The 26,376-nt window shown below is 37.0% G+C and overlaps 2 protein-coding genes across 7 annotated transcripts in view; one reads left to right on the top strand and one right to left on the bottom strand.

Moving 5' to 3' along the window:
• The window catches only part of LOC131681619 (sodium/hydrogen exchanger 7), a 44,676-nt gene extending 20,612 nt beyond the window's left edge, over positions 1–24,064 (bottom strand). For all 6 annotated transcript variants that reach the window (XM_058962526.1, XM_058962529.1, XM_058962527.1 and 3 more), the window contains exon 1: positions 23,610–24,064. In XM_058962526.1, coding sequence (XP_058818509.1) covers positions 23,610–23,883 — 274 coding nt within the window. In that variant the 5' untranslated portion in view covers positions 23,884–24,064. The remainder of the gene's footprint in view (positions 1–23,609) is intronic.
• On the top strand, positions 9,463–10,579 carry LOC131681621 (serine protease snake-like). The gene is made up of 2 exons (XM_058962533.1): positions 9,463–10,337; positions 10,422–10,579. Exons 1-2 carry the CDS (start codon positions 9,826–9,828, stop codon positions 10,510–10,512), a joined length of 603 nt encoding a protein of 200 aa, XP_058818516.1. The 5' UTR covers positions 9,463–9,825; the 3' UTR covers positions 10,513–10,579.
• Positions 24,065–26,376: the final 2,312 nt, after the last annotated feature.

Here is a 26,376-nt window from a genome sequence, read left to right as displayed (position 1 = left end):
GTTTTCGTGCACTGCTTTTCCATTCCTTTCTGCTGCTAATACCATCATAACTTAAACGAATGTGCATGTTCCCCCACCATCTCATGGCCAGTGTTGCCACAATTGCATGTTGCTATTACACTTTGAATTATTTTATCGATCCTCTCTAGTATTGATAAAATATAGAACGTGCAAAGTACACTAGTCGCATGCTTTTATTCGAACTTTTTGGCAGCCTCCGTTGATTAACTGCATAAATCGATTTGTTTGTGCAGCTCCTTGCTAGTAGCAAACTAAATAGCCTTTATCAGCGCTAACAAATAACACAAAAGAATTTAAATTTGTGAAAATATTTTCCTTCCTTCTTTTCAAATCTGTAACATTCTTTGAAAATATTGTTTGAATGTTGTTATTGAAAAACTGAACATGCAAGTTTGCTAGCACTGGCCACTACATTGAAGGCGATGGAAAGACAGAATATTCGTTTTGGTTATGCTAGTATTGGTAGCCGAACGGAAAGGAAAGGCGCAGGAATGGAACGAAAACGAGCGAGAGAGCGATAGTAGTGCTTTCTCGTGTGTTTATATATGAATATTGGTCAGTCGGTTTTTCTCATCATTCGTATTCGTTCAAGCACTAGCAAGCAGCCAGTCCACCGAAGGAAAGCAGTTGGCAATGGCGATGGACGGAAACAGTGCCCCAGCTACTGGTGACTCATCGGAACTGTCGCCCTGCAAGAATTTCGCCCCAACTAAAGGGCAACTAATCTGTAGGCTATCGTTCCAGCGTCTGGTTCGTGAGATTGTACAGGACTGCAAAGTCGAGCTACGCTTACAAACCTCAGTCGTAATGATGCCCCGAGAAGCCAACGATGCCTACTGGTTCGAGAATGCAAAATAGTGCGCCTGGTTTGTTCGAGAATGCAAAATACTGCACCAAACGCATAACTTTCAGGCCAAATATATTAAACTGGCTCACCGTGTCGCGGGGAGTGCGTCTGAATTATGCTCCCGCAATAAAACAATAAACGGTTCTTTTCAGGACCAATTAATTGTGTTCTAATAAGAGTTAAACTGAAATATCCATTTGAGGTGTTTAACAATTTTCAGCAAGTAGGTTAGAAATACGATATGTGGATAGAAAGAGAATTTAAATTATCCTCGCTCGTTTTCGCGCACTGCTTTTCCATTCCTTTCTGCTGCTAATACATCATAAATTAAACGAATGTGCGTGTTCCCCACCATCCCATGGCCAGTGTTGCCACAATTGCATGTTGCTATTACACTTTGAATTATTTTTTCGATTCTCTCTAGTGTTGATAAAATATAGAACGTGCAAAGTACACTAGTCGCGTGCTTTTATTCGAACTTTTTGGCAGCCTCCTTTGATTAACTGCATAAATCATTAGATTTAAATTAACGTCTCGAAGTGAAGTCACGATGCTCCGGTTATGTCACAGACATTACCCACCCATCTTTTTTTAGTTTAGTAGAGCGAATACGAATTACTATCGCTCTCTCGCTTGCTCGTTTTCGGGCTATGTTCCTTTTCATTCTTTCCTGCTACTAATACTAGCATAATCAAAACGAATGTGCGTCTTCCCACCATCCATTTAGTGAGCAGTGTTGCCAAACGCATTTTCAGTTTTTCATCAATAACATTTCAACAATATTTTCAAAGAATGCTGTAGATTCGAAAAAAAGAAAAATAGTTGGTGATGGAAAAGAATTCCCAATTAGAATTTTTAACCATAATTATAACGAATCATTTGAAAATTTCACATGCAAACGTAATTTCGTTGCATATCATTAGATTTGGATTAACGTCACAAGTGTAGTTACGACACTCCAGTTATGTCGCAGACATTACCCACCCATCTTTTAATGTAGAATATTTAGTCTAGAAATCAGAATGTTCCAATGGTCGTTTCAGGCGACTTCAACATAGATGTTTCAAAACAAGAGAATTTGAAATTTGTTTATTTTATGAATGAATGTTTCAAGCTTCGTTTGATCTCTGATCCATCACAAGCAACTACACTTGCAGGCACATGCATTGATCTTGTATTTGTCAAAAACGTCAATGCAGAAACCCGAAGATATATTTCGTACTTTTCATATCACAGACCAATACTTTTTTTAATTGATCCAGTGGTTTAATTTCAAATGTAAACAACGCTTGAAAAATTATAACCGGTTGACGACCTACACCTACACCAATCATGTCAGAATCACCTCCTGGACAACAGCTAAGCCCGGAAATAGTAAGAAGTCAGAAGCATCCAACGAAAATCGAAGCCAGCGCATCTCCCCACCAAGGCCAACAACGCCAACAAAAACGGTCCTTGTCAGGACCACCATCATTTTTGTAAAGAATAATTTGAAATATTCCTCGCCCAAATCACCTTTTGTCCGAAAATTCCAATGAATATCAACATATTTGAAGAACGTGTTCCTTATGTATTCTACATCTCTCCGGTTATGTCGCAGACATTACCCACCCATCTTTTCATTTGCTTCCGGAGTTACAGGGGTGTTAGTAAGGATACACTGGAATTTCCCATATAAATCGGTACAATCGTAATACCTCAGAGGCTAAAAACTATTGAAATGGTCACCAAATTACTTCTAATCGCAGATCTAGATCACTGATTGCCAATCAAATATTCTTTGAATATATTATCCACTATCGACGATTCAGGAAGTCCGGAATTCCGGGCATATTCCACAATTAAAGTTACATCGGTTCTTCGGTGATGACTGAACCGATTTTCTCAAACCAAGTCTCAAATGGAAGGCAAAATATGCAGTTGAGCATTGCGTCGCCGCACCTCCCCCCGCCTTGCCCTTATATCACCCTCCTTCATCACTCCCCTCCCCTTGGACAACCCTCACGCCCGCATTTCCTTCATCCACCCCGTATACCGAAATAAGATGAAGATGAAGCATCCTCCACTCCCACTCTACTAACCCCCTATTCCCTCCACTTTCAAACCCATTCCACCAAGATTTCAAAATATAATCACTTGAAGATATTCTATTCTATTCTATTCCAACCCTTACACGGCCAGTATTGAAAAGCATCCTGGAAAACACTACAGTTATTCTATAGTGTTTTTCTTGTCAATATTAATATATGAAGCATATTTTCATATGTCGCAAATATTAAAACGGCCAGGCCTACTGTGCAGAGTTGGGTTTAAATATGATTCAACGTTAAACGGCAATTAAATTATTCAAATAATGAATAATTTAATTAACGAATCATATCGAATCTTAAACGAGGAAGAAACGAGGACAACCGTACCAACCGTTTCCGTTTGAAGGGGATATGATAAATCGTTGGGAGTGACTTTGCTAAGAAGGCTATTGTCACTCCTTTGGTCCTTTGGGATGGGACAGAGGTATTTACACCTTGCCCTGGCTAATAAGCGTAGGATAAAGCGCCTTTACTCGCTCGGAAAACACTGAAGTTATGCTTTAGTGTTTTTGTCAAGAATAATATTTGTAGTATATTAAAATATAATACACATATTAAAACAGACAGACCTCCTGTGCAGAGTTGGGTTTGAAGATGACTCAAAATTAAACGGTAATTAAATGATCCACTTAATGAATCATTTAACCAACGAGCGAATTTTAGTCATGAATGATGAAGAAACGAGGACAACCGTACCAGCCGTTTCAGTTTAAAGGAATTTAGTAAAAGGTTGGGAGTGACGTTGCTAAGAGGGTTAATGTCACTCCTTTGTTCCAGGCTTCTTGAGATGGGACAGAGGTATTTGCACCTTGTCCTGGCTAATCAACCTTGCGCCTGTGCTCACTCTCTAGAATAAAGAAAAAGTATAAAGTGGAAAATTTCACAAATGATATTCAGGAAGATCAAGCTTATTATTTCCACCCAACATATCAGCTAAATACATAATATGAATAATGTGGGTGATGTATGTAATATAATATACGCAAATACAATTCTAAATATAATTTTGTTGGTAATAAATATAATGAGTTGTACTGATAATAATCCGACTGTATCAATCATTTGCGTCACGTTCTCAAGAATTATATGCGAAAAATGACACATGTACTCAGCGCAAAACATACGTTTTAAGTCCAAAATGTGGAATAACCTGTGTTTGAGTGAAACAATAAGATACCCTAGTAACAATTGAGGTTTTATGATAGCCACTCATAAAACTTAGATTGCACTTGTAGCGTGCTATAAAACTTAAATTGTTACTTGGGTAATAACTGGAAGTCTCTCACCCGATAATCGTCATGGCCGATTTTTACAGTAAAGAGAACTCTTGCGCTCTGAGTGAAAGATATTTCCTCTTCGTGGCACAGTCACAAAATTTTGCAATTCCTTGTTTCCTGATTTCAAGCTCCATACTGCGGTTTCAATAATTAAATCCAAGATCACGTAGCAACACTATCAATACCAATTTATTTTGATATTTTTGCATCACCTCACTTTACATCAGAACCAATATACTTTAAGTGGTGTAATCAACACATGTTTATCAACAGATTTTGCTGTTTTTGTAATATTTCACTTAGTAATAACTAACAAATTAAAAAAAATTAAGAACTTAGATTTTTTAACGGAAGAAAATTATGTGTCAAAATTTTTCACGACTTGCTTCGGCCACGTCCTACTTGCTTTTCCAAAATATAATCACTTGAAGATAACATTGAACTCATGCTGATTAAGCTAATTAAATATTATTCTTTGCCTTTCTCATATAGAAAGGTTATGCAATTGCTCCAAAAACCGACTATCTAACCGAGGCCCTGAGGGCCGAATCTCATATAACATTCGACTCAGTTCGCCGAGATCGCAAAATATCTGTGTGTATGTATGTGCATATGTATGTGTGTATGTATGTATGTATGTATGTGTGTATGTGTGTATGTGCCGATTTGTTAACAGAATGTCCACATCGGTTTCTCGGAGATGGCTGAACCGATTTTTACAAACTAAGATCCAAATGAAAGGTATAATATTCCCATAGGTTGCTATTGAATTTCATTTTCAACCGACATCTTGTTCCGGATTACGAGTTGAAGAGTATGGTTACAAAACAAAATTTGTTGATTTGTCCACATCGGTTTCTCGGAATTTTCTGAATCGAATTTGACAAACTTGATTTTAAATGAAAGGTCCATCAGCTGCTGTTGAATTTTGTGTGGATCCGAGTTCTGGTTCCTGAATTACAGGGTGATACGTACGATCACGCAGCAAATCCCGATTCTAACGAATTCTGCGATGAATGTAAAAGGGTGAAATTTTTTCCAAAATGTAAACACAACTGTTGAATTTGTAGATCTAGGTCACCAACGGTCATTCAATGTCTCTTTGGCCACACTGGCCACCATCGAGGGATCCGGAAGCATCCAAATTCAGAATAACGGTTATATTGGAAAATAGCTAGACCGATTTGATCAACTTCGTCTCAAATGAAAGGTGTTGCGTCCCCGGAAACTGATATTAAATTCCATCTCCATCCGACTTCCGGCTCCGGAGTTACGGGTTGTAGAGTGCGATCACAAAGAAAACTCCGATTCAAACCGATACCGCGATGAATGCAAAAAGGTGCTCTTATATATACTTACCAAGTGTAATAAGAATGAAAGACATTTCCATAATGTTATATTGTAGGAACCAGCTATTAAATCATAGTTTGGAGAAATGAGAAAGGCACAATTGCACCTCTACGTGGATTAAAACAGGTTTTTTATAAAACAAATAAATCTCAGATTTGAGCAAGAGTAATAAATTACAAGCGAGTTTTTATTTTTCTTTAGAGTGGGATGTGCAAAATTTAGTTGAAAGAGTTTGTTTATTTTAAATACATTTTTTTAGGAAACTAGTTGGAAATTATTTTAAGCTAAAATTCGCAACATTTTTTTATTTTTCAATATTCCTACGTGTTGAAATGGATGAAACTTTTTGTACATTGATAAAGCACTGAAATAAAACAATTTTAGCAGTTTTAAAGGTTTTCAGAATCTTTTATTCTAGTTGGACACAAATTATACGAATTTTGGTTACTCGAATTTTACAGTACATTCAAATACTTTGTATAATACCAATTAACATCTATTTAACAATGAGTATCTTCCCAGAATTAGTTTAAACAAACATTTGAATGAAAAACATTGACATCAATAACTTAATGTGGGTGAACAGGCAGGTTATCAAGGTCACCCCGGAATACGAAAACGGACTTCAACTTGAAATCATTTTTGGAAAAATATCTGACAGCGGACAATTTTAGGTAAAACCATTGCATCTTGTTCTCCATACATCAGTACATAGTTTGAAAATATTTAACTTGAAAAAAATGTGTTGTGTCTAAAAATATGAAATGATTAATCCGAAAAGTGATCAATGTCACCGTTTACAGTACTTGTAATATTGCTTGAAGATGTTTGCAAATCATCCCAATCCGCCTAGGGGAGGATTTAAAATACGCACACTGAGATCTCGCATTTTATATTACCGCCCTCCTCTTAAGCCCAGAAGCGGATGGTTTGCTTCCCAAATCGCCGTGTAGACAATTTGTACAATACTAACGCAGCTAGATGAACCTATGGGAGCTTGACGCTCTTTGGTCATCACTCCCGCATGTATGTCTTGTGCGTAAACCGAAGCGGGTTACACGGGTGGACTCCTTCATGTGCCAGCTGAAGACTACCCTTCCCGAGGCAACAACGAGGTGAATGTTTCACGGGTTGCAGATATCAGCTGTGAAGCAGCATGATTCGGAATAAGGAATATTTCACAATCCAAGCTCTGCCCAAAACCCGTTGCAAGACTCATTAGGATAATTGCGCTATAGGTACGTTTGCCTTTTTGGACTTTTTACGAATTTGTCAGAGTGAAATTTAAGGGAAAACTCAAAATTCCTTAAATTTAGAAAGTTACTTAGCCCCAGATAGTGCATTTAGGCATTTTATATGCGAAGTATAAATGATTTAACCCATAGAAACATTTTACTGTTTGTGATAAACATTTACAAGCACCTATTCAAAACATTCACCAATTTTTAGTCGAGTCGATATAATATGCCAACGAATTGTCCTACGTCAGTCCACAGTTATGTCCTTGGCATCAATCACCAACCTAATAACTCGAAATTGTGGGCATGGATGTGCTTGGATGATCGCGATTGCATGTTCGCATTTGTGATGAGGTTTGTATTATCGGGCAAATCTCGGGGGTTTACATGTTAATGGGTTTAAACAAGTGATTATTTGTATGTCGCTTGTAACTGTATAAACTCGCTTATATAGAATTGAAAATAGTCTGAAAATTCGAGCGGGCCGTTATTCTAGTAGTTTATTTAGATTGTACAATTCAGATACTAGGCGGAATGAGTTGCCCATATCGCTAAAGTATCCCGCTGTGACGCCCTGAAACTTTTTGTCTAGTGTATATTGTCGTTATGATTTTTTAAGAATTGTTCCAGGGAAGACATGGACCTAGGGAAGGTATAGACCTAGGTTTCTAGGCCCGAATAACCGGGTTTTGGACGACTAATGATGTGTGAGAACGAGTGTCTATATGATCAGCTAAGTCGCAAAATCTCAAAGAGTGAGATGTGAATAACACCGGATAAAGAATTTCTTTGTCTTTAGCTACATTCGACTTTTACCAGATTTGGAACATGGTGTAACTTTATGCTCGTTTTTCTAGAAATCAATACCTTGTCACTTAGTCCGATATGACTGAGCACCATCCATATGATGGAGCTTAAAACTATGTATGCAATTTCGTAAGAGCCAACATGCTAACTTTGTCACCGGTGTGATAATTAATTATTGTCGCTAGCAAAATAAATTGAGCTACTCATGGATAAAATTTGGGCTCTTCAAAACAGACATATGACGACCGACAGACGTCATCTTATGAGATAGGTGAAAATGGATAACACGATCCTAGCGATGTCGCCATGATTCATAGCGTTTTCGTTTTACATGGGACTACACCGGTGTAGTGAAAACAGGGATAAAGACTTAGTGTAGGTTGAATGAGTGTAACAACGATTACATTGATATAGTGCATTGTCAAAAACGAAAATGTCTCAAGAAACAAGTATTGATCTGAATTGAACCAACCTATGCTTATTGTAAGGAAACTAGAGTACTAATTAATTAATATACAGGGTATCTCGGAAAAGGTGTCACTAAAAGAAAATCGAATAGTAGCAAAACAAATCAATTGAATTGAACCATCTATCTTTCGTTTAAACGAAACATTAAAAGAAACAGTTTAAATCTGTTGCCTTAAAATGCCATAACTTTACGCAACATATTTTTAAAACAATTGCTGCTGCTACGCACGATAATCTACAGCATTCGTTTAATGTCCATTTTTTATCTTAATGTCTGTGTAGCACCTCCATTCTTTAAATTTTTGCATGTCAAGTATCTTTGGACGATATCAAAATGCGGAAGGCAACCACTTACTCACTCTTAACTTTTAAATGTCTTTCTACTTGAGCCACAACTACTGAAAAATGATTACAGCCGCCATCGCTATTTATTTGTATCAATGAGCTTTCAAAAAGATACTCTAAACATTTTTTTATTTAACGCTGGTAAAAATAAAAAATGGTGATACTTATTCTAAGGCAATTTAATACTTGAAAGAAGATCTTTTTACATTTCTATGTTGGCACATTTTCGAAGGTAGTTTTTGTGAAGATACACCGCATTTAAATTAGCTGATAACAAAGACGCAGACGCCAAACCACCGCTAAAATTAAAAATAGAATTTGTTTTGCGGTAGGGTAACTATTACCTATTTGATTTCAGTCACAAAGTGTTTTAAAACACAGCTTTCGAGTTTTGTGATAAATCGGTAATTGTTTAAGTAGAATTTGTTCAGAGAAGTTCTTGTATTCAAGAAAGCGCTTCTATTGGTATATACAGTTTCATGATCGCTTCGTTCACAAATGAAATGCTAAATGTATAGTCCAAATTAATTTAGGTAGAGACTTAACAGTCTTTTGTAAAGATGTAGTTAATGGTATCACATAAGAATATGTTTTACAAAATTGTTTATTGGTTTTATACACGTATTTTGCGGAACAAAGTATATTCCTGTCAGTTAAATTTAAAAATGATATTTCTAATTTTCTGATATTTTACTGTTAGGTATTTCATGTCTTCAGCAATTTCGTTACAACTTGACTAAAAACTCTTCATTTTGTTTAGTAAAAAATCACTTTTATAGTTTATCCTTGAACCGTATATATCGACAGAGGCGCATTCATAAATGCTGCTTCGTTTTGAACGCAATTAATTTTTCGTACAAAAACGACATTACAAATCACTATGTAGATTGTAGACCCATTATTATCATATGCTATATGACGATTGTTCAAAGTATTGACCCGAATTGTAGGATGGTATGTTGTACTTTTGCTATTGAATATATTTGCTTTTTGAAAAATAGAAGTATTGATACCAGTAGTATAACCCGAATAATCAATGAATTAGTGTGATCGATGGCTAACGGAAAGAAATGGGATTATCTACCCTAATATTATGGCTGCGGAGAATCTCTTCCTCTTTAACATATTGGTTAATATTTAGCAAAAAGGTTAAATGTGCCACGAAAGAATCGAAAAATCCCCGACTCACCGCACCGGCTACAGTGAAAAAACACGAATTGGCCATGTGACATTCAGTGATTACGGCTATTTGAATCGTATAGCCAATATATGCTCGCTAACTGTAGTTCAGCGTCAGCACATATCAACAAGAAAAGAACAAGTTACAGTGCCTAGTCAGTGCATCACGAATTTTGGATTAGTTCAACTTAACTTATAAAGTCATGATCTATGTGAAGTTGGCTTTTGTAATTTTAATGAATATTTTATTATCTATAATAGCTCATCAAGAAGAGAACCTTTCAACACAAAGCACGTTGTTTGTAAAAGACATCCCCAAGGGATATTTTAGTCGATCAAACCTACAAGATTGTCCTATACGTTTTCATCGCCGACCAACGCAACCAATATGTGTGGTATTCGGTGGAACTCGAGCTAATGCTACTGAGTTCCCACACTTTGCCGTAATTGGGTGGATGGAACAAGCTCAAATCAGTTGGAAATGTGGTGGATCCTTGATTACGAGAAGATTTGTGCTAACGGCTGCGCATTGTGCTTTAGACAAGAACAATGAAGCTCCATCGGTGGTACGGTTGGGTGATGTCGATCTTCAATCCAGCGAGGACGATGAATACGCGCAACAGGTAAACATTTCGCGGTTTATCAGACATCCCAAGCATCGCTTTTCTGCCAAGTACTACGATATAGCGTTGATACAGCTGGAACAGGAAGTCAAGTAAGTATGCTTATCACCGACTCCGTGAGTCCTTTGTAAAATATAGATTCAGTTGATTTATAAAGCGAATTTTTGCAATTTTAGGTTCTGGTTTGTTCAATCGCAAACCTGCCTATCTCCGATGAAAGATAAGACCACAAATGTCTTATGTCCTAATTTTAGGCTTAGATATTAGATTCATCGATTATCTCAGAAATGCAATTAGATTAGCTAAAAAGGCACATATTTATACAGTAATAACGTTCGCGGTAACTTGAATTGTGGTGAATGGTAACCATTTTGGAAAAAAGAATGTTAAAAATTTGATGAAAGAGATTACGTTATTTTTTCCTATCGTCAAATTTTGAACAATCTTAATTTTTCTTTTCAATGCAATCCAATGAATATTATTCAAGATGCCGTAGTACAGATTATAGATTGAATATTTCAAATTTTTCCAAGAAAAGGAAGGACCAGGCATAATGGTGATTACTTTATTGCAGCAAAACGAGTTATTTTAGTGCTCATTTTTTAAGTTCAACTTCTTCAAGAATCTAATATTTGAGAAAATATTTGCAAGACATACAATTATGCAATGAATTATGTCATCTTCTAGAAAGTTGAATGGATTATTACGTTATATTTTTGTTAAGCAAAGAAGAATCTGAATAGTCACGTCACGTACGTACATTATTTGGAAAACGACAAAATATTAGAATGATTCAGATGTCAAAATTTTCAGATTCTTATGAACACAGTAACTCAAAATCTTTAATCAGCAAATAGATATTTGTTGAAATATGAAATCGGTTCGATTGGCACATTTCCTATTTTATTCGGCTGTTAGTACCTTGTCATGTCTTCTCATCATTCTCCTTGAGAGAAGGAAACGAAAGAAAAAAGTAAGAAAAAAACAAACTCACAATACAGCTAACGCGTGAATTCTCCACTTATGAAAGCGGCATCTCTCAACAAATTACCCTATGGTACTTTATGTCGTACTCTTCCCCATTATTTCCCGAAAGCTCATCTGTACTGACCGAAGTCTCGATCAAACCTACAAACTAGTTCTGCGAATTAACAGCAACTGCGGGCATTTTTCTTTTTAAAGCAAGGATAAACATAAATTTCCGAGCAACACTTTTGATTACACTAAACAAAATTTACTATCCGCCCATTTCAGCCTAACTATCAGCGTTTATCCTGCCTGTTTATGGAACAAACAATATTATCCAAATGAAACGTTCGAAGTGGCTGGTTTCGGAGCTACTGGTTATGCCGAGGACACTAGCCCTTATCTTCTGAAGGCCTTCGTGAAACTAGATACTGCAAGCAAATGTTCCAACGAATATAATCAAACACGTGGTCTGGCCCATGGTATCTCAAACGACCAGCTCTGTGCTTCGAATGTGGCAATGGACACATGTCAGGGTGATTCGGGAGGCCCACTGCAGATAACATTGCACACGTATCTTCGGAAGGTAGCTCTTCTTGTGGCCATAACATCATTTGGAAAAAGTTGTGGTTTTGGATCTTCTGGTGTGTATCAAAAAATACAACCACATATTGATTGGATTAGTTCTATTGTTGGCGAGACTTTTGACATAGTGGAATGTGCCAAACGATACGAGCCTTTCCAGATTGGTAGTCGATTGGAGCCAAATTGTGAAATTGGAATTCCATACATAAGTAGGGTAAGAGTACTGTTAAGGCAATTTTCATGCGGATCAGTAATTTCCACTTTCTATAATTCAGGTTAAATTACATTGGCATCCAAGTAACCAGCAACCGCAATGCAGCGGAACACTAATTGATTACAATACAGTTTTGACAACAGCCAATTGCACCTTGAACTCAGAAGGAAAGAATCCAACGCATATAAGCGTTCTCGGCCAAAATGTCTCAATTATGGATATCCAGAGACATCCCGAATACAAATTAAGATCCTTGAAAAATGACATTGCGTTGATACGCTTAGAACTATACCTGAAAAATAACCCTGTCGTTGTACCTGTCTGTATCGCGACGGAAGGCCCGAAAAGCTTCGGCATCAGCTCTCTGCGCGTATCAAAAGATACAACAAACACAAAATCACAGCTATTCTTCGCCACTAAACATCGATGCGACAATAAAACTCTCTCTAGATTTAATCTACCCGAAGAATTAGATGATACCCATGACTGCTGGAACACCGATTATCAAATGGTTCCCGGACTTTGTGAAATCGAATATGGCGGCTCATTTTTAAACAATGATCACACTAATTTGTACGGGATCAACGTTTATGCCGAAGATTGCGGTTCAATTAATCCACTAATAACTTTAAAACTTGGGGGCTACATGCGATGGATTGAGTCATTTATTTTCGACAAATCGGCTATTCATGAATCGCCAATTGTGTTTCGAGAAGATGACACAGGTACACTATTATTTAGGAACTGCACAACTAAGAATGGATCTACGGGAAAATGTGTGCACCCAATCGGATGTGGCTCGAAGATAGAAAAGCTTATGCTGAACAAAAATGACTTCACGCTGTGTGGTTTCAAATTAGGAGGTATACTCATCTGCTGCCCTGATTTAAGTATTGAAACAAAGTTTCCATTCAGAGGACCTTCCTTTCCATTGATCACTGAGCCTAATTACAAATGATGTATGATAATATGAGCAACGACTTTTTTCCTTCTTCGATCACTCTTATAGGGGAGACCAAGGCTAGTTGGCAATTTCCATTTTTACCGCTTCGATGTAGGTAGATCTTGAAAAATATAACATGTCGCATGAAATAGCAAACTGTTGGCAACATCCCTGAATTTTATTAGTGTTTGTTACATTATCTTTGTTTTTATAAACAAAAATGTGTGATGAGGAAAACCCGCCAACTTACTGCGGCCATGGGGTAAGTTGTCGGTATGTGTGGATACGCCAGAAAATAAGCAATCAAATGGAGATTCAATTACATCAAGGGTCCTTATCCCTATTAACAATTGAGGTTTTGTAGTAGTTTTATAGCCACTCAAAAAACTTAGATTGCACTTGTAGCCAGTGATGCCACATTAAAATCTGTGTTTCGGCCAAAAAAAATCTTTTACCATCTGCGATGACTAAAACAGGAAAAAAATCTGTTATAAATTTCCAAAAAATCTGTGAAAGATCACATTATTTCCAAAAATCTGTGAAATTTTTATCAAAATGCCAAAATCTGTCATCTGTGAAAAGAATCTGTGTTCAAAAATTGTGAAAAAAATCTGTGACATTACAGAAAAATCTGTGAATATGGTAACGCTGCTTGTAGCATGCTATAAAACTTCCCTGTAAATGTCCCCTGTATAGACGAAATACCCAAGAAAAAGATTTTCCTACTTTGAAGTGAATTCCAGAAATAAAAATATTCGATGCACTGTAAATAGTACCGCCAACTTGTCCCGCGTGCGTAACCGCCAACTTACCCCAACCGCATATTTTAAAAAAAACAACTTTAATTGATGGATAGATGTAATATCTATAAGGGTACTGAAAGCTCTTTTCACGTACTATCGAAAAATATAATCATTAGGTAGATAGATTGGAAATCACTCTAAATAACACAAAGTGTTTAAAATTTAGAAAATTTGCTTGGTATGCTCAAAAACACAATATCACTTACAACTTCTACAAAACGAAATGTTTTGCTACAAAAACACATAATGGGTTACACATAACTTGAGGTACACGATGAGAGGTAGTGCTGTATGTCTAATAGAAACGGAGAAAAAAGGATTCCGCCAACTTACTCTAATCGCCAACTAGCCCCGGGCTCCCCTACTATGCAACAGATTTCTTATAAATGAATAGTTGAGTGAACAAAGCCCAAAAGCGTTTTATAGCTTAGTATCTATGCTTTATTAAAAAAGTAGAGGCTCTTGGATTCTTTTAGGAACCCATATTAACAATATGTTGTCTTGTTGAAGATTGTTGAGTGGTCCGGCTGGAACTGTAGAGCTGAATTCGCGGAAGGGCTTCCTGTAGGAATCATTCACTACAATTGCAGTCGAGACGGAATATGTTACCTACTAAAACACTGCTTAAGGTCGATTCTAGCGAGTCGTGATTGCGAAATTAAGTGTACGGCTCAGATGTTGGAACGCTGAGATATCATGATCGCGTGGTAACGAGCGTTTAATGTTCGCACTTGAGACCGCATTTATAAACGTTCACTTAATGACCAGGGCATTTTCGCGTTTGCAAGATTGCGGGAGTATGTGTACGTGGATAATCGTGAATGGTTCGAGCGTATGTATGTAGACGTGTTTGCTCACATGGGTGTTTGTATGTCGAGTGTGCTGTAATTTCGCATGTATAAATCCGATTGCAAATGAGCGTGAATTCTTAAAGGTTGGTGCGGACCACACGTCCTATGTTTAATTTTGAGTTTACAGTTCAGATGCAAGAAGGGAATGAGTTCCTCCATATCACTAGAGTTGCTGGAAATGCCATCCCCAAACTTGTCTCTGTGTATATGAGTGATAAGATGCCTGAGCAAGAACTGCTGAGCCCTTCCACATCTGTTCGTTTGTTTACACTATCGCTGTTGTTGTAGATCCATATCATTTCCAACAGCGCTAGAGCTGAGTGCTTCTGTGATTGGTCAAGTATTGTAGTTGCTGTGAGGTCGAAACGGTGATGCTCGTCAATGCAGTGAGCGACGAGAACTGTTTTCTCTCTGAGATGCATGATGTCGACCTGCGTGTGCGAAGTTTCAGAGCTGAGCAGCTGATCGATTTTGTTTATATTGCTTTGGTGCCCTTTTAATCTCGTTTTAAAAAGATTCCAACGCATTCCCATAACTACATATACATCTCTGACATGGGGCTCGGTATATCACATTGTGGTGATGTAGTATGGGTAGCGGGTCTTTTACGCGTGTGTAGATTTCTGATGACACTGACACATTTGGTGGCTATGGTTATATTTGGGTAGTGTTGGCGGAGGATTTTTGCAATTTGTGGGGCTAGCTGTGGTATATATGGTAACGATCTTAAAAGGTTCTCCGTGTTTTGATTTTCGTTAGCACTTTTAGGTTTGGCTATGTGACTCATCCTGTTCAAGCATCTGTTTACAAGACTGCGAGGAGAGGATAGTTATTGGAAATGAGCTGTTGTGAGAGAAATTTAACGTTTTTGTTTATTGTTTAAATTGCTGGACAACTGGTCAACGCAATCGATTAGGTTGTATAAGACATTCATTTTTTTATGAAAACGGATGGATAGAACGGAAACTAAGGAGGCGACCCGATGTTATGGAGGTTAACCTACACCCTCCCCCCGTCCCCAGGATAAAGAAAGTTCTCGTGAATTGTACAGTACTACTAGTACTAACTACTGTAACAGTAGTACATGTCATGATCTTATTTTTGCTAGGCAATTTGAATTAATGAACTACTAATAGAAAAATGTCTTTTGGCGATCAAAAAAATATTAATTTGAAAATGCAGAAGCTTTGGGGCCGTTCATATACCACGTGTCTACATTTTTGGCCCCCTCCTACCTCTCCGTCGACAAGGGTGGACAATTCCAGTACCCTACCCCCTTCCAACGATGTTCACGTGGACTTTCCAAAATTTTGCTAGGGTGTTTTTTATAAATAAAACTGTGTTTTCAATCCTAAGAGAAAGTTTTCCAATATGTTAGAGTAAGATTCCGACTTAATGAAAATCGTTCCAACTTCAAACACAGAATATCATAGAATTTCTTTGAGAAATTTCCATGGAAATGACTCAGTTCTGAACTACATTATTTATGATCTATTAGATTTACGTTTTAAAGAATCATCATAATTCTATTCTATTCTAACCCTTACACAGCCAGTATTGAAAAGCATCCTGGAAAACACCACAGTTAGTCTGTAGTGTTTTTCTTGTCAACATTAATATTTGAAGCATATTTTCATATGTCGCAAATATTAAAACGGCCAGGCTATTGGGTTGAAAATATAAGCTGCTTTGCTGGCGCTGTTCCAAAACACGAAAAAAAAAACAAGTCTATCGTACTTATTTGTCGCTTTTCTTGGAAATGAAGTGTATATTTTGGCACTTTTATTGATTTCCACGAAATTAAAATACTATCATTTTGTCCGGTGAGAAATAGAAAAAATCAGAAAACTTTTATCGGGAGAATTATTTTCACGCTATTTGTGGTGACGGAGGATTTTGCGACTCATCTCAGAGAAGTTGGACATCGGATCTAAGACAAGACGTGACAACCGGCTTCTTATGTTTCCTTCGACATTCTTTTTTCCGCATATTTTCACCCTGCCGAAAACTTCTGAACAGTGTTATTTTTATTAATTTTCCATGTCGTGGGTGTTTTAAGGTTTTATAAAGCCATTTTCTGACAAATTTCAGATGATGGTTTGGTTGCTCCTTTATTTTTGTTAAAATTAATGAACCACGTAAACGGAAAATGTGTGGTAGATACTTATCCTACTTTCAGTTCATTTTAATAATTTTTGCTCTTTTAACGATAATAATTTTATTTGTTAAAAGCAATTACAATATTTTCCTATAAAAAAGCAGCACTGTCAAACAGCATTTCGCTATCTTTGCAGTAATATTGCGTACGGCGCAAAAAGTCAGAAGCAACCGATCCGGAGCTGGAACATTCTGACGTAAAACTGGAACAAAAACGACCTCCCTCTATTGTCATTTCTTATCTTTGCATCGGATGAGCTTCTTCTCGCAAGATTGAATGAGAATGACAATGCCTGTCGTTAATCAGAATCACCACGTCCACCATTCGTCTAACATCACTTCAAATAAAGTTGGATTTTGGCGTTTGGATTCTGCGAATTTTTTGGAGAACATGCCAATGTGGCAGTAAGCTGATTTTTCTCAGGGAGACAAATTGGATTAAACACAATTTTGTGCATAACTTGAGTAAAGTTAAATATCAGAGTTTCGGATCTTCTTCGTCATTGATTATCACCCAACTGATTTGAAGCCGTTGATTAGAGTAGCGTCTGCCATATTTGTTAAACGCATTAGCTCAAATGGCAGGGCGAAAATTGAGGCATTCGATTCGAGTTTCCGTTGCGCTAAAAATGCCATTTTTAGGGCTTTCTTGTTATTATACTAATTCTTAAGGATGAAGCAAAAACTTGAATACCAATTTTTATGCTAGTAAACCTATCATTAACGAAATAGTGCATCACTTTAGGGTTCAAATAGGCTCATTACACTAAATAATACTTTTTTACTTGTTAATTGCTTATAAACATTCTGTATAATAGCGATGTAAGAAAATGAGTTTTAATCGCTGTACGCTGGTCTTGCTCTACTTACCCTCAAGTTGGCAATAATAATCCTATCCAAAGAACGTATTCAATTCCCACATTTTATGTGTTTGATAAGAAATCTGATACACATGTTTCCTCTTCAACCGGTTTACAATTGATTGGTGCATCATTGGAACGTTCGGCCATTTAGCACCTACCCATCACTGTCGATGTCATTAAGAGATTGAGCCACTTTGAGAACCGTGACAATTCAAAATGTTGTTATAGGGTAGACGAACCTTTATTCATCTCATTAGTCACGATGTCACACTATTGCGCTGATAACTCGACTTACACATTAGACTACGCTTAAATAGGTATCAACATCTTTGCTTTGATCTTAGGAAGCAGATCAATAAAAAATCTGGCTTGGAAAATGTAAAATACTTGCGTTTGAGAAAATTCATTTACGCAAAAGAAAACCTGTACAAGCCGCTGTTGAACTTGACCTTCCGTTTCCTGTTCGACAGACTTCACAGCCGATTCACAGTGTACAGTGCAATTGCAGAGCTAGTACTACGATCCGAACCGACCAGAGACCTGAGCAGATAGTTTTCATCGGCCTAGTTGTGCTTTATAATATGGACAACTTCACAATGGACTCCTAGCTTAATAAAATGTTGCTATCTTAGAGAAAATTCGCAAAATTTCACGGTCCGCAACATATATAACCCTTAATATGGTCCCGATTAATTCTTTTACGTTAAAATATGTCGATGTACCGAGTGAAATAACCACATTGTCGCACTATCTAATCAAAAAGATGTGGAATATATTTCGTGGATTATATAAACACTATGAATAACGAAATGTGAGTAATATCTTTTTTTTTTTTTTTTTTATCCCTTTATGGGCAGCTAGGGCCGAGGGTGGTGGCTAACAGGTTTCATACATCCTTGACCTGACGGACAAAGCTATGGTGCCTTGAACACAGGCAACGCAGATCCAAGGCCATCATTGAAATGATAAGTTCTGCGTTTGAGATGTACTTCCCCCGGTTGCCAGACGTATGTATGTATGAATCTAATGTTCAGTCCTGGGTGGTGTATGCGTGGAAGGTGTGGTTTTTAGCGTTCGAGTCCAGGAGTGCATATCTGTCTGGGTTAGCGTGGGCGTTTACTAATTGTGTAATAGTGTGATCGCTAAAGGCTCGAGCATATGAATGCCAGCGTGTCTCCAACTTTGCGTGCATAAATCCGATTTTAGATCCGTGTTGCCATTCGCACATTCACGTGTATTCTCGAACGATCGCGCGCGGACCGTGAATCTAATAATTAATTTTCAGTGTATGGTAGAGAAACGTGTTGTCCAGTGAATCGGTCCAACTGAAGGCATGAGTCTAGGCTGATCGAGAGTAGAGAATTCCGAACGTAGCTAGTCTATGATCGCGCGAGTGGTGGGTTAATGCTTGAGACCGCGGTTGTAAAGTTATAGGTGCTGAAAAGTTCACTTAAATAAAGGGGTGTTGGCGAAATTGCGAGCGTAGGTGTGTGTGGATGATTGAAATTGTAATGTAAGTTCGCGTTTTTGACCAGGTTTGTGTTATCGCGAAAGTTAGCGGCGTTTGGACGTTTTGGATGTGAATGTATATGGGAGAATATGCAATTGACTGTGCTTATGAATATCAGTATGAACCCAACTCAAGATACAGTAATAAAAGGAAAAATAACATGCCGAATGTTTCTTTTTTTAGGTCAATAACCGTGCATTGAAGAATGCTCAAAAACTCTGAACTAGGCCCCATCGAGTCCAGTCTGTCCGTCTCGTCCTGTCGTGTCTGGGGTTTCCAGGTTACATGCATTCACCAGATGAGACTAGCTTATGTCAGCTTACTTGTGCACTGGTTTCGTAGAATCGAGGCGATCATCGAAATGATAGATCCTACGAGTGAATGCACTTGGCCCAGTCACCTGTCAAGCTTTTGTGTATTTGTGTGTGTTGAGATATGTGTGAAGCCTGTAAATAATATTTTAATACGAATAATATTTTATACTTCAAAACAAGAAATGTGCAATATACTACTTGCAGTTTGTTGATCGTTCCTACTTATCTGATTCCATCGAGTATGAGAATACATCTCCATTGTTCTAAAACCTGGCGACGCACAGTGGCTGGAGGCTGGCCAAAACCTCAAAAATTTATTTTTGAAATATTGATATTTCATATTTTTCCTAAATTTCTCATGTATTGAATGATGTATATTCAAAATTTTATGATCATTGAATAAGAACACGATTTTTAACATGAGTTTAAACGTAGCAAAGTCCGGACTTTTAAATGATTTTCATTTCCGAAACCACCATTGCTCTGTTTACTTCAAATGCATGTTGCTCTTCTGATTTTGGTTCGATTTTAGCACAACTAGTTTCATTGTGTAGAGGAACGAAAGAACTTGGTTAATGAATAAAATACATTTGGTAAATTTGCTTGGAACTATGACTTTTTAGTTTAAATATGTTTGAGGTGGCCAGATCAAAAATACTTTTTTCACTAATGTATTCTGAACAAATTTCAGAATCATTTCGGAACGGTCACATAGTATACATTCTATGGGAAATAACCTCTACTTTTCGAATATCATGGTCTTGTTCTGCGCCTAGGTGCGCAAAAAGGTTTAAGGCGTTTTTGAAGCTTTGTTGCTGATATGGAGGCGCATGGTGTTTTGTGTAAAATAGTTAAACAATCTACAGTAAACCAACACGTTATACAATGTATTTAAAGCAGTGTTCTTCATTTTTTATGATATTGCTGACATTGGTGAACAGTAACGGAAAATCTATCATGAAAACGGGATCATAGTTATAAGAAAGGTTCAATGACACTGTATGGAAAAATGCATTCAACATTTTACGACTTTTGACATAAAAAATGAGCTCAGCACCTCAAAATTAGCTTAAATTGTGATTTTCAGCCAAATTAGGTAACATTTGAGGTTTTGTCCGACTTTTGTTTGAAGACCCGCCACTGTGCGACGTCCGATGGCAGAGAAGAATCATTGTGGGCAGCAATGTTGCTCTTCTTGGATGTGTGAGCTCGAAAAGGTCATCACAAGAATATAAACGCATGAGACCGAAAATAAATTAAAAAAAAATAAAGAGAAGAGTTAGTATTGTTATTGAGTATTAATAATATGCCGATTTTTTTCGAGAGTTGTCCTACTGGAACTGTAGAGCTAATTGATTTAATTAAGGCATGGACCTAGACTTCTGGAATCGAGGATAGAGACCTCCGGACGCGAACGACTCATGAATGCGCGAGTGCGGGGGACTGTAGGTTCACGTTTGAGACCGCGTTTGAGTGATTACAAGTGCTGAGACGTTCACATTATCACCGGGATGTTATAATGTCTGGAAGAGCGCGAGTATAGGTTGCGTGGATGGTCGCGAAGGGCTCCAGCATTTTTATATTTGTTTGTCGCGTGTATGTGACTTTGCATTCGATTTTTATGTAGTTTCGCGCGAACACGGGCATTTGGAGGTTCACTCTCGAGACCGGGATTGTTAATTTATAAGTGCTAAACCGTTCACTTAGTCACCAGGGTGTTATACTTTTTACGAGATCGTGGGTGTGGTCGTGCGTGGATGATCGCGAAGGACTCGAGCGTTTGTATGTGGACGTTTTTGTCGCGTGTGCTAGTATGTAACTTCGCGTGGACACACCATTTTTATAAGCGTGCGGCCATTCGCATGTTCGCGCATTCTTCAACGATCGCACGTGGACGTCTTGTCTAGTTTTTATTTCTATTGGTCCAACTAAAGGCATGAATTTGAGCTACTATGATCAAGGGCGGAGACTTCCGGACGCGACCGATTCATGATTGCGCGAGCTTAGGTTCTTAGCTTCCAACGTTCACCTAATCAATCGGGGTGTTCGAATATTGGCGAGATCGCGGGCGTTCGTATTTGTGACCAGGTTTGTGTTATCGCGTAGGCCACGTTTGTACGTTTGAAATGAGGTGCCTGCAGAGAGAATTGGGCCCTAAACCCACATTGTATATTATTTGACCATGGCAGTGGATAATAAAGGTCGCCAAGTTAAGTACTAAAATTGATCACAATGTAGCTTAACTAAAAAGAAAATAATCGTATCCCAAGTTTATGTGATATCATCACTGTAATACTGCTTTGGTGGAAAAGCCCCCGGACCACATCAAGGTACAGTATCATGCCGAGGGAATAACGAAATGTGAGTAATATCAGAGACATAATCGGATTGAAGTAGCATACACATCAAACGGTTAATAGGTTATATACCACTTTGGCGGGTTTTGTTGTTGAAAAAGTGGTATATAACACCTTAATTCGAATGTAATAATCGTTACTATCTTCCACAAGATTGCATTCAAATCAATTATTCCTACAAACATTGGGTCTTAATGTAGTTTTTCAGAAAAGTAGAATAAACAGCTATGGTAGCATTCAAAATGGCATATGATGACAGTAACTAAAAGAATTCATTCGGCAAATACTGCATTCATCAGACACATTAATGGACTTCAGTGTATTTTAAGTCTTGTTATCGCATTCTGTTTTCAAATATAAATACTATTAGGGTTTCCACGCCTCCGGATTTAACCCAGAGACTCCGGTTTTTCTGGGTTTTCTGATATAAACTTTTTTAGCACTGAATTGCCTTGTTCCTTTCCAATAAATTGAAAAAAAAAGTAGTGCTTTCAACACCTCTTGGCATTATGATCCAGTTTATGTTGGCAGTAATATATTCAGTATCTCTTTTCATTATTTGAAACTACAGCACAGCTGGAACATATTGTTTTTCTTAACGTATCGTTAATTATTCATTAATGAAATTTTGAACACTTGTGGGTGATGTGGTGAGCTACACATATACCCGGGGTAGTCGTCATATTCACAATCTGTAAAGATCCTCTCGACTTGAACATTCAAGGCCGCTCTATTATAATATTAACACAACCAAAATTTGAATAAGTTAAAGAATAAGAAATGATTGCCAAACGTCATGAAATATAAATTTTGCTGCACTCTGCCAAAAACAGCGTGTTCGAATCGGTTGGATAAGGTAAGGGAAAACCTTAGCTTCATAGCACACTAATCATCAAACTTGTCACGGGGATATTCTCTTTGCAAGTTCCCAAGTAGATGAAGTAGTTCCAGGAAAATCACGACGGAGCAGACGTTGACTTTCGCCCTAGGAGGCTAACAAGCCAAACAGATGTAAATAGACATCGTGTTCGTACATCGGTAATTTCTGAACATCGATTTAGTGATCGGTTTTTAGATGGCGCTCTCAATATTATGCATCGTATCGTTACGGATGAATTGGACATATTAAAGATGTAGTCACAAAGATGTCGACGAATTGCCTGGCCATAAATGAGTTCCTGGTGAAGCACAACGCGGCAACGCTTCCACAGTTACAATACAATATAGAGCTAAGAAATTAGACTTAGCTCCGGTCGATTATTTTTTGTTACAGAGGATAAATACTACACTCAAAGGACGTCGGAGGTAGAGGCATTCGAGAGCGCGTTTTTTCAACTTGCGAATCATATCCTGTAGAATATTCTGAACCAATGTATCAATCAAACGATGGTGCGCCAAACATGATTAGGCGGATTGTCATTGCGCATCATTCATATTAATAGCAGTATTAATCAGCTTGATGCAATAAAATCTATGCATGATTTGAAAGTTTTTCTACTACAAGGACAACAATGAAGCATGATCCGTTTGGAATGTTATCACATGCACTTTACCATTTCATTCGGGGTAAACTAGTCACCATATGGATTCTAATGAATTTATTATTTTCACTATTATATTTTTTTCTGTTACAGTCCATCACAACCTCCAACTACGATTAAAATGCGTTTGAAGAAAAAAGCACATTGATTTTTTTCCATTAACGATTATACTAATAGCTATAAAAATTAAATAGCTTAACCTATTGGGGGTTCATCAATATAGATTGGTCGAACATAATAAAACTCGATGGCTGACTCACCGTATATGACGGCTAGTCCGGTTTCATGCAGCCAGGACACCCGACGATGTTTGAAAAGCCAAATCGTGAGCACAGTTAACGTTAGCAGAAACGTGTACAACAGCAGGTTAAGGCTGTCAATCTGATGCATTTTATTAGCTTTCGCATCCAGCTCAATATCTGTTGATTCTCCATTGCAGCAACTATGACCCAACAGGGCAAACGAGCAAACTATCACAAAATAAGCACTTAGTTCCGAGCGAATCTTTCGGGGTTTCCCTCGTATCGCACTCATTCTGACACCTCTGTTATTCCAAATTCTGCGATTCGCATAAGCGAACGCAATAAACTACACCACGGCACTTAATAAACGTCCTGATAATTACTCAGCGCCACGAACGTGAATAATCTGCTATTTTACGATGCGAAGATCAAAATAATCTATCAAACTATTTTTCAATGTTTATTTATTTTGACGTTTTGTTCTAAGTGAGAAAGCGATAACAATCTAGAACTGTCATTATGCATAAGGTGACACAAAAGTTGCTGTACTAAAATCACGATTTTTTGAAAAGGGCCAATAAACAAAATGAGAGTAAAATGGGTTTGAAATTTTGCTAATATATTTCAATCTGCTATTTGAAAACGAGGGCGAATTTTGTGAAAACAACAATTCGTTGTTGTTTGATCTATATTTTCATAACATGCAATAATTTCTGGAGATTTTACTTGATTTAAGCGGATTTTTGCTCAAAAAATATGATTGGCCCTTTACTTTCACTGTATAGTACATTGGTCGTTTACTTTTGGTCCTTTGCCAAACTTCAAATGTTTTTTGGCTGTTGGCTATTATGTATGTTTTTATGTTTTAGTAAGTATTCTGAACACATTTAAAATGTTCATAGCATAATTTCACGCGCATTTGATTAAAGTATTATTAAATTAGACGAACAAGATTGGGAAAAGTTCTAGTTCTACTGATTTGTCCCAGAAGCAATTTACACATTGTACGGTTTTTTATGTATTTGACAAGCATACATTGCTCACCGGATATTAAACTCGATAGTTTTCGATCATAAAGTTTATTGGCCTTTTACTTCAATCGTGTGGCTTTTTGGCAGTTTACTTTTGGCCCTTTGCTGAAACGTCAAATTATTTATTGGCCTTTTACTAAACAAATTCTTTTACGTCTCAAAAAGAGCTATGGACATACTCAATGTGTTTTAAGCGTTAATTCAATTAGCTGGGTAGTTGAATGCATTGTCGTTTTTATATTCTGCACATTCCTTCGATGATTTGAGATTTTTAAAAAGAGAATACTAAGAAAAATGCTTGCTTCTGTTCTATAATAAAGCGCTCAATTATTAGAAATGATGTTTGATTGTGTTTAAGTCATTTTCAAACGAAAAAGGTAAAGGGCCAAAAAACCAAAACAAAACAAATGTTTATTGGCAGTTTTCTCAAGTAAACGACCAATGTATTATCGCACATTTTTATGGCATTGGGGTAATACTTCGAATAGAGATCCTGAATATGAAATAAAACGGAAAGCCCAATTTTTGTTCATTGATTCTTTTTTTAAAAAATTTCATTATCTTTGATTCCCGATTTACACAGATAAAATAAAGTACCCATTAATGCGTAGAAAGCTACCCATTTTCAATAAAAGTGGAATAACCCACTTAATGGGTAAAGAACTTGTACTCATTAATGAGTGACCTTGTATGTCAACCTGGGTACGTTTTATCCATTACAACAAAATGCGTAAAAATGCCCATTCATGGAAATCGTCCTATAATGAAAAATATTGAAAATAGAATTATTTCTGAATTTAAAAAAGAAGACATTACCTAGTATGACAGCAATTTCAATGTACGAAAAAATAAAGAATACTATTTTTGGGTAAATTCATGAAGTTGGGGCAATGATGATATTTTTATTTACATCTGTCAAAACGCATCGAACAGTGAATTTTGAATTTTATAGACTCAAATCATAGACTAATTAAATGTTTTATTCGTTTCGTATATTTCTATTCTAAATGAAAATTTCTCAACAAACATATGATTACGGCCTAAAAGCCAACTGTCAAAATCCACTTTGAATGGAAATTCCAGACAAACCGTTATTAGTCGAACACAGTTCACAACAGTTTATGAAAGAGAAAACTTTTCTCTTTCACAATATATACGCGAACGGAGGTCTTAGTGGAATGTGGAATTTTCTCTTTCGTTTACTACCAACATCTGTGATTGGCGTGTAACGGTTTGTCCGGAATTTCCATTCAAAGTGGATTTTGACAGTTGGCTTTTAGGCCGTAATCATATGTTTGTCGAGATTTGGAGAAATCTTTGCTGGAAAAATTTTTATCTTCCAGCAAGATAACGATCCCAAGCACCCCGAATAGAAATGTACAGTAACAAAACCATGATTTTCACTGTGGCAGTACAGTAATTCTACAATAATTTACAGTAAGTTTTAGTATTATGCTACAATACAAATACAATAAACTTTAACGTTTTTACAGTAAATTTCAATGTAAAATAGACTTTTACAGTGAAAAAGTGGGGTGGTTATGTAACATTAAAAAAAATCAATTTTTCTTTTTTTTCGAAAACAGTAAAATTTAATGTGAATGCACTGTATCAGTTTTTTGCTGAACAGTGAAATTTACTGTTACATGAAATTTTATTGTAAACCTACTGTGAGAACTTGGCATCGAACAATGTTCAAACAGTAATAACTATAATATTTATTGTTTTATGATTGTTTGTGAGGTAAATGCTAT

The sequence above is a fragment of the Topomyia yanbarensis genome, chromosome 2 (genome assembly GCF_030247195.1).
Source record: "Topomyia yanbarensis strain Yona2022 chromosome 2, ASM3024719v1, whole genome shotgun sequence".
In the NCBI taxonomy this organism is placed as follows: domain Eukaryota; kingdom Metazoa; phylum Arthropoda; class Insecta; order Diptera; family Culicidae; genus Topomyia; species Topomyia yanbarensis.
This window is presented reverse-complemented; position numbering and strand designations above follow the sequence as displayed.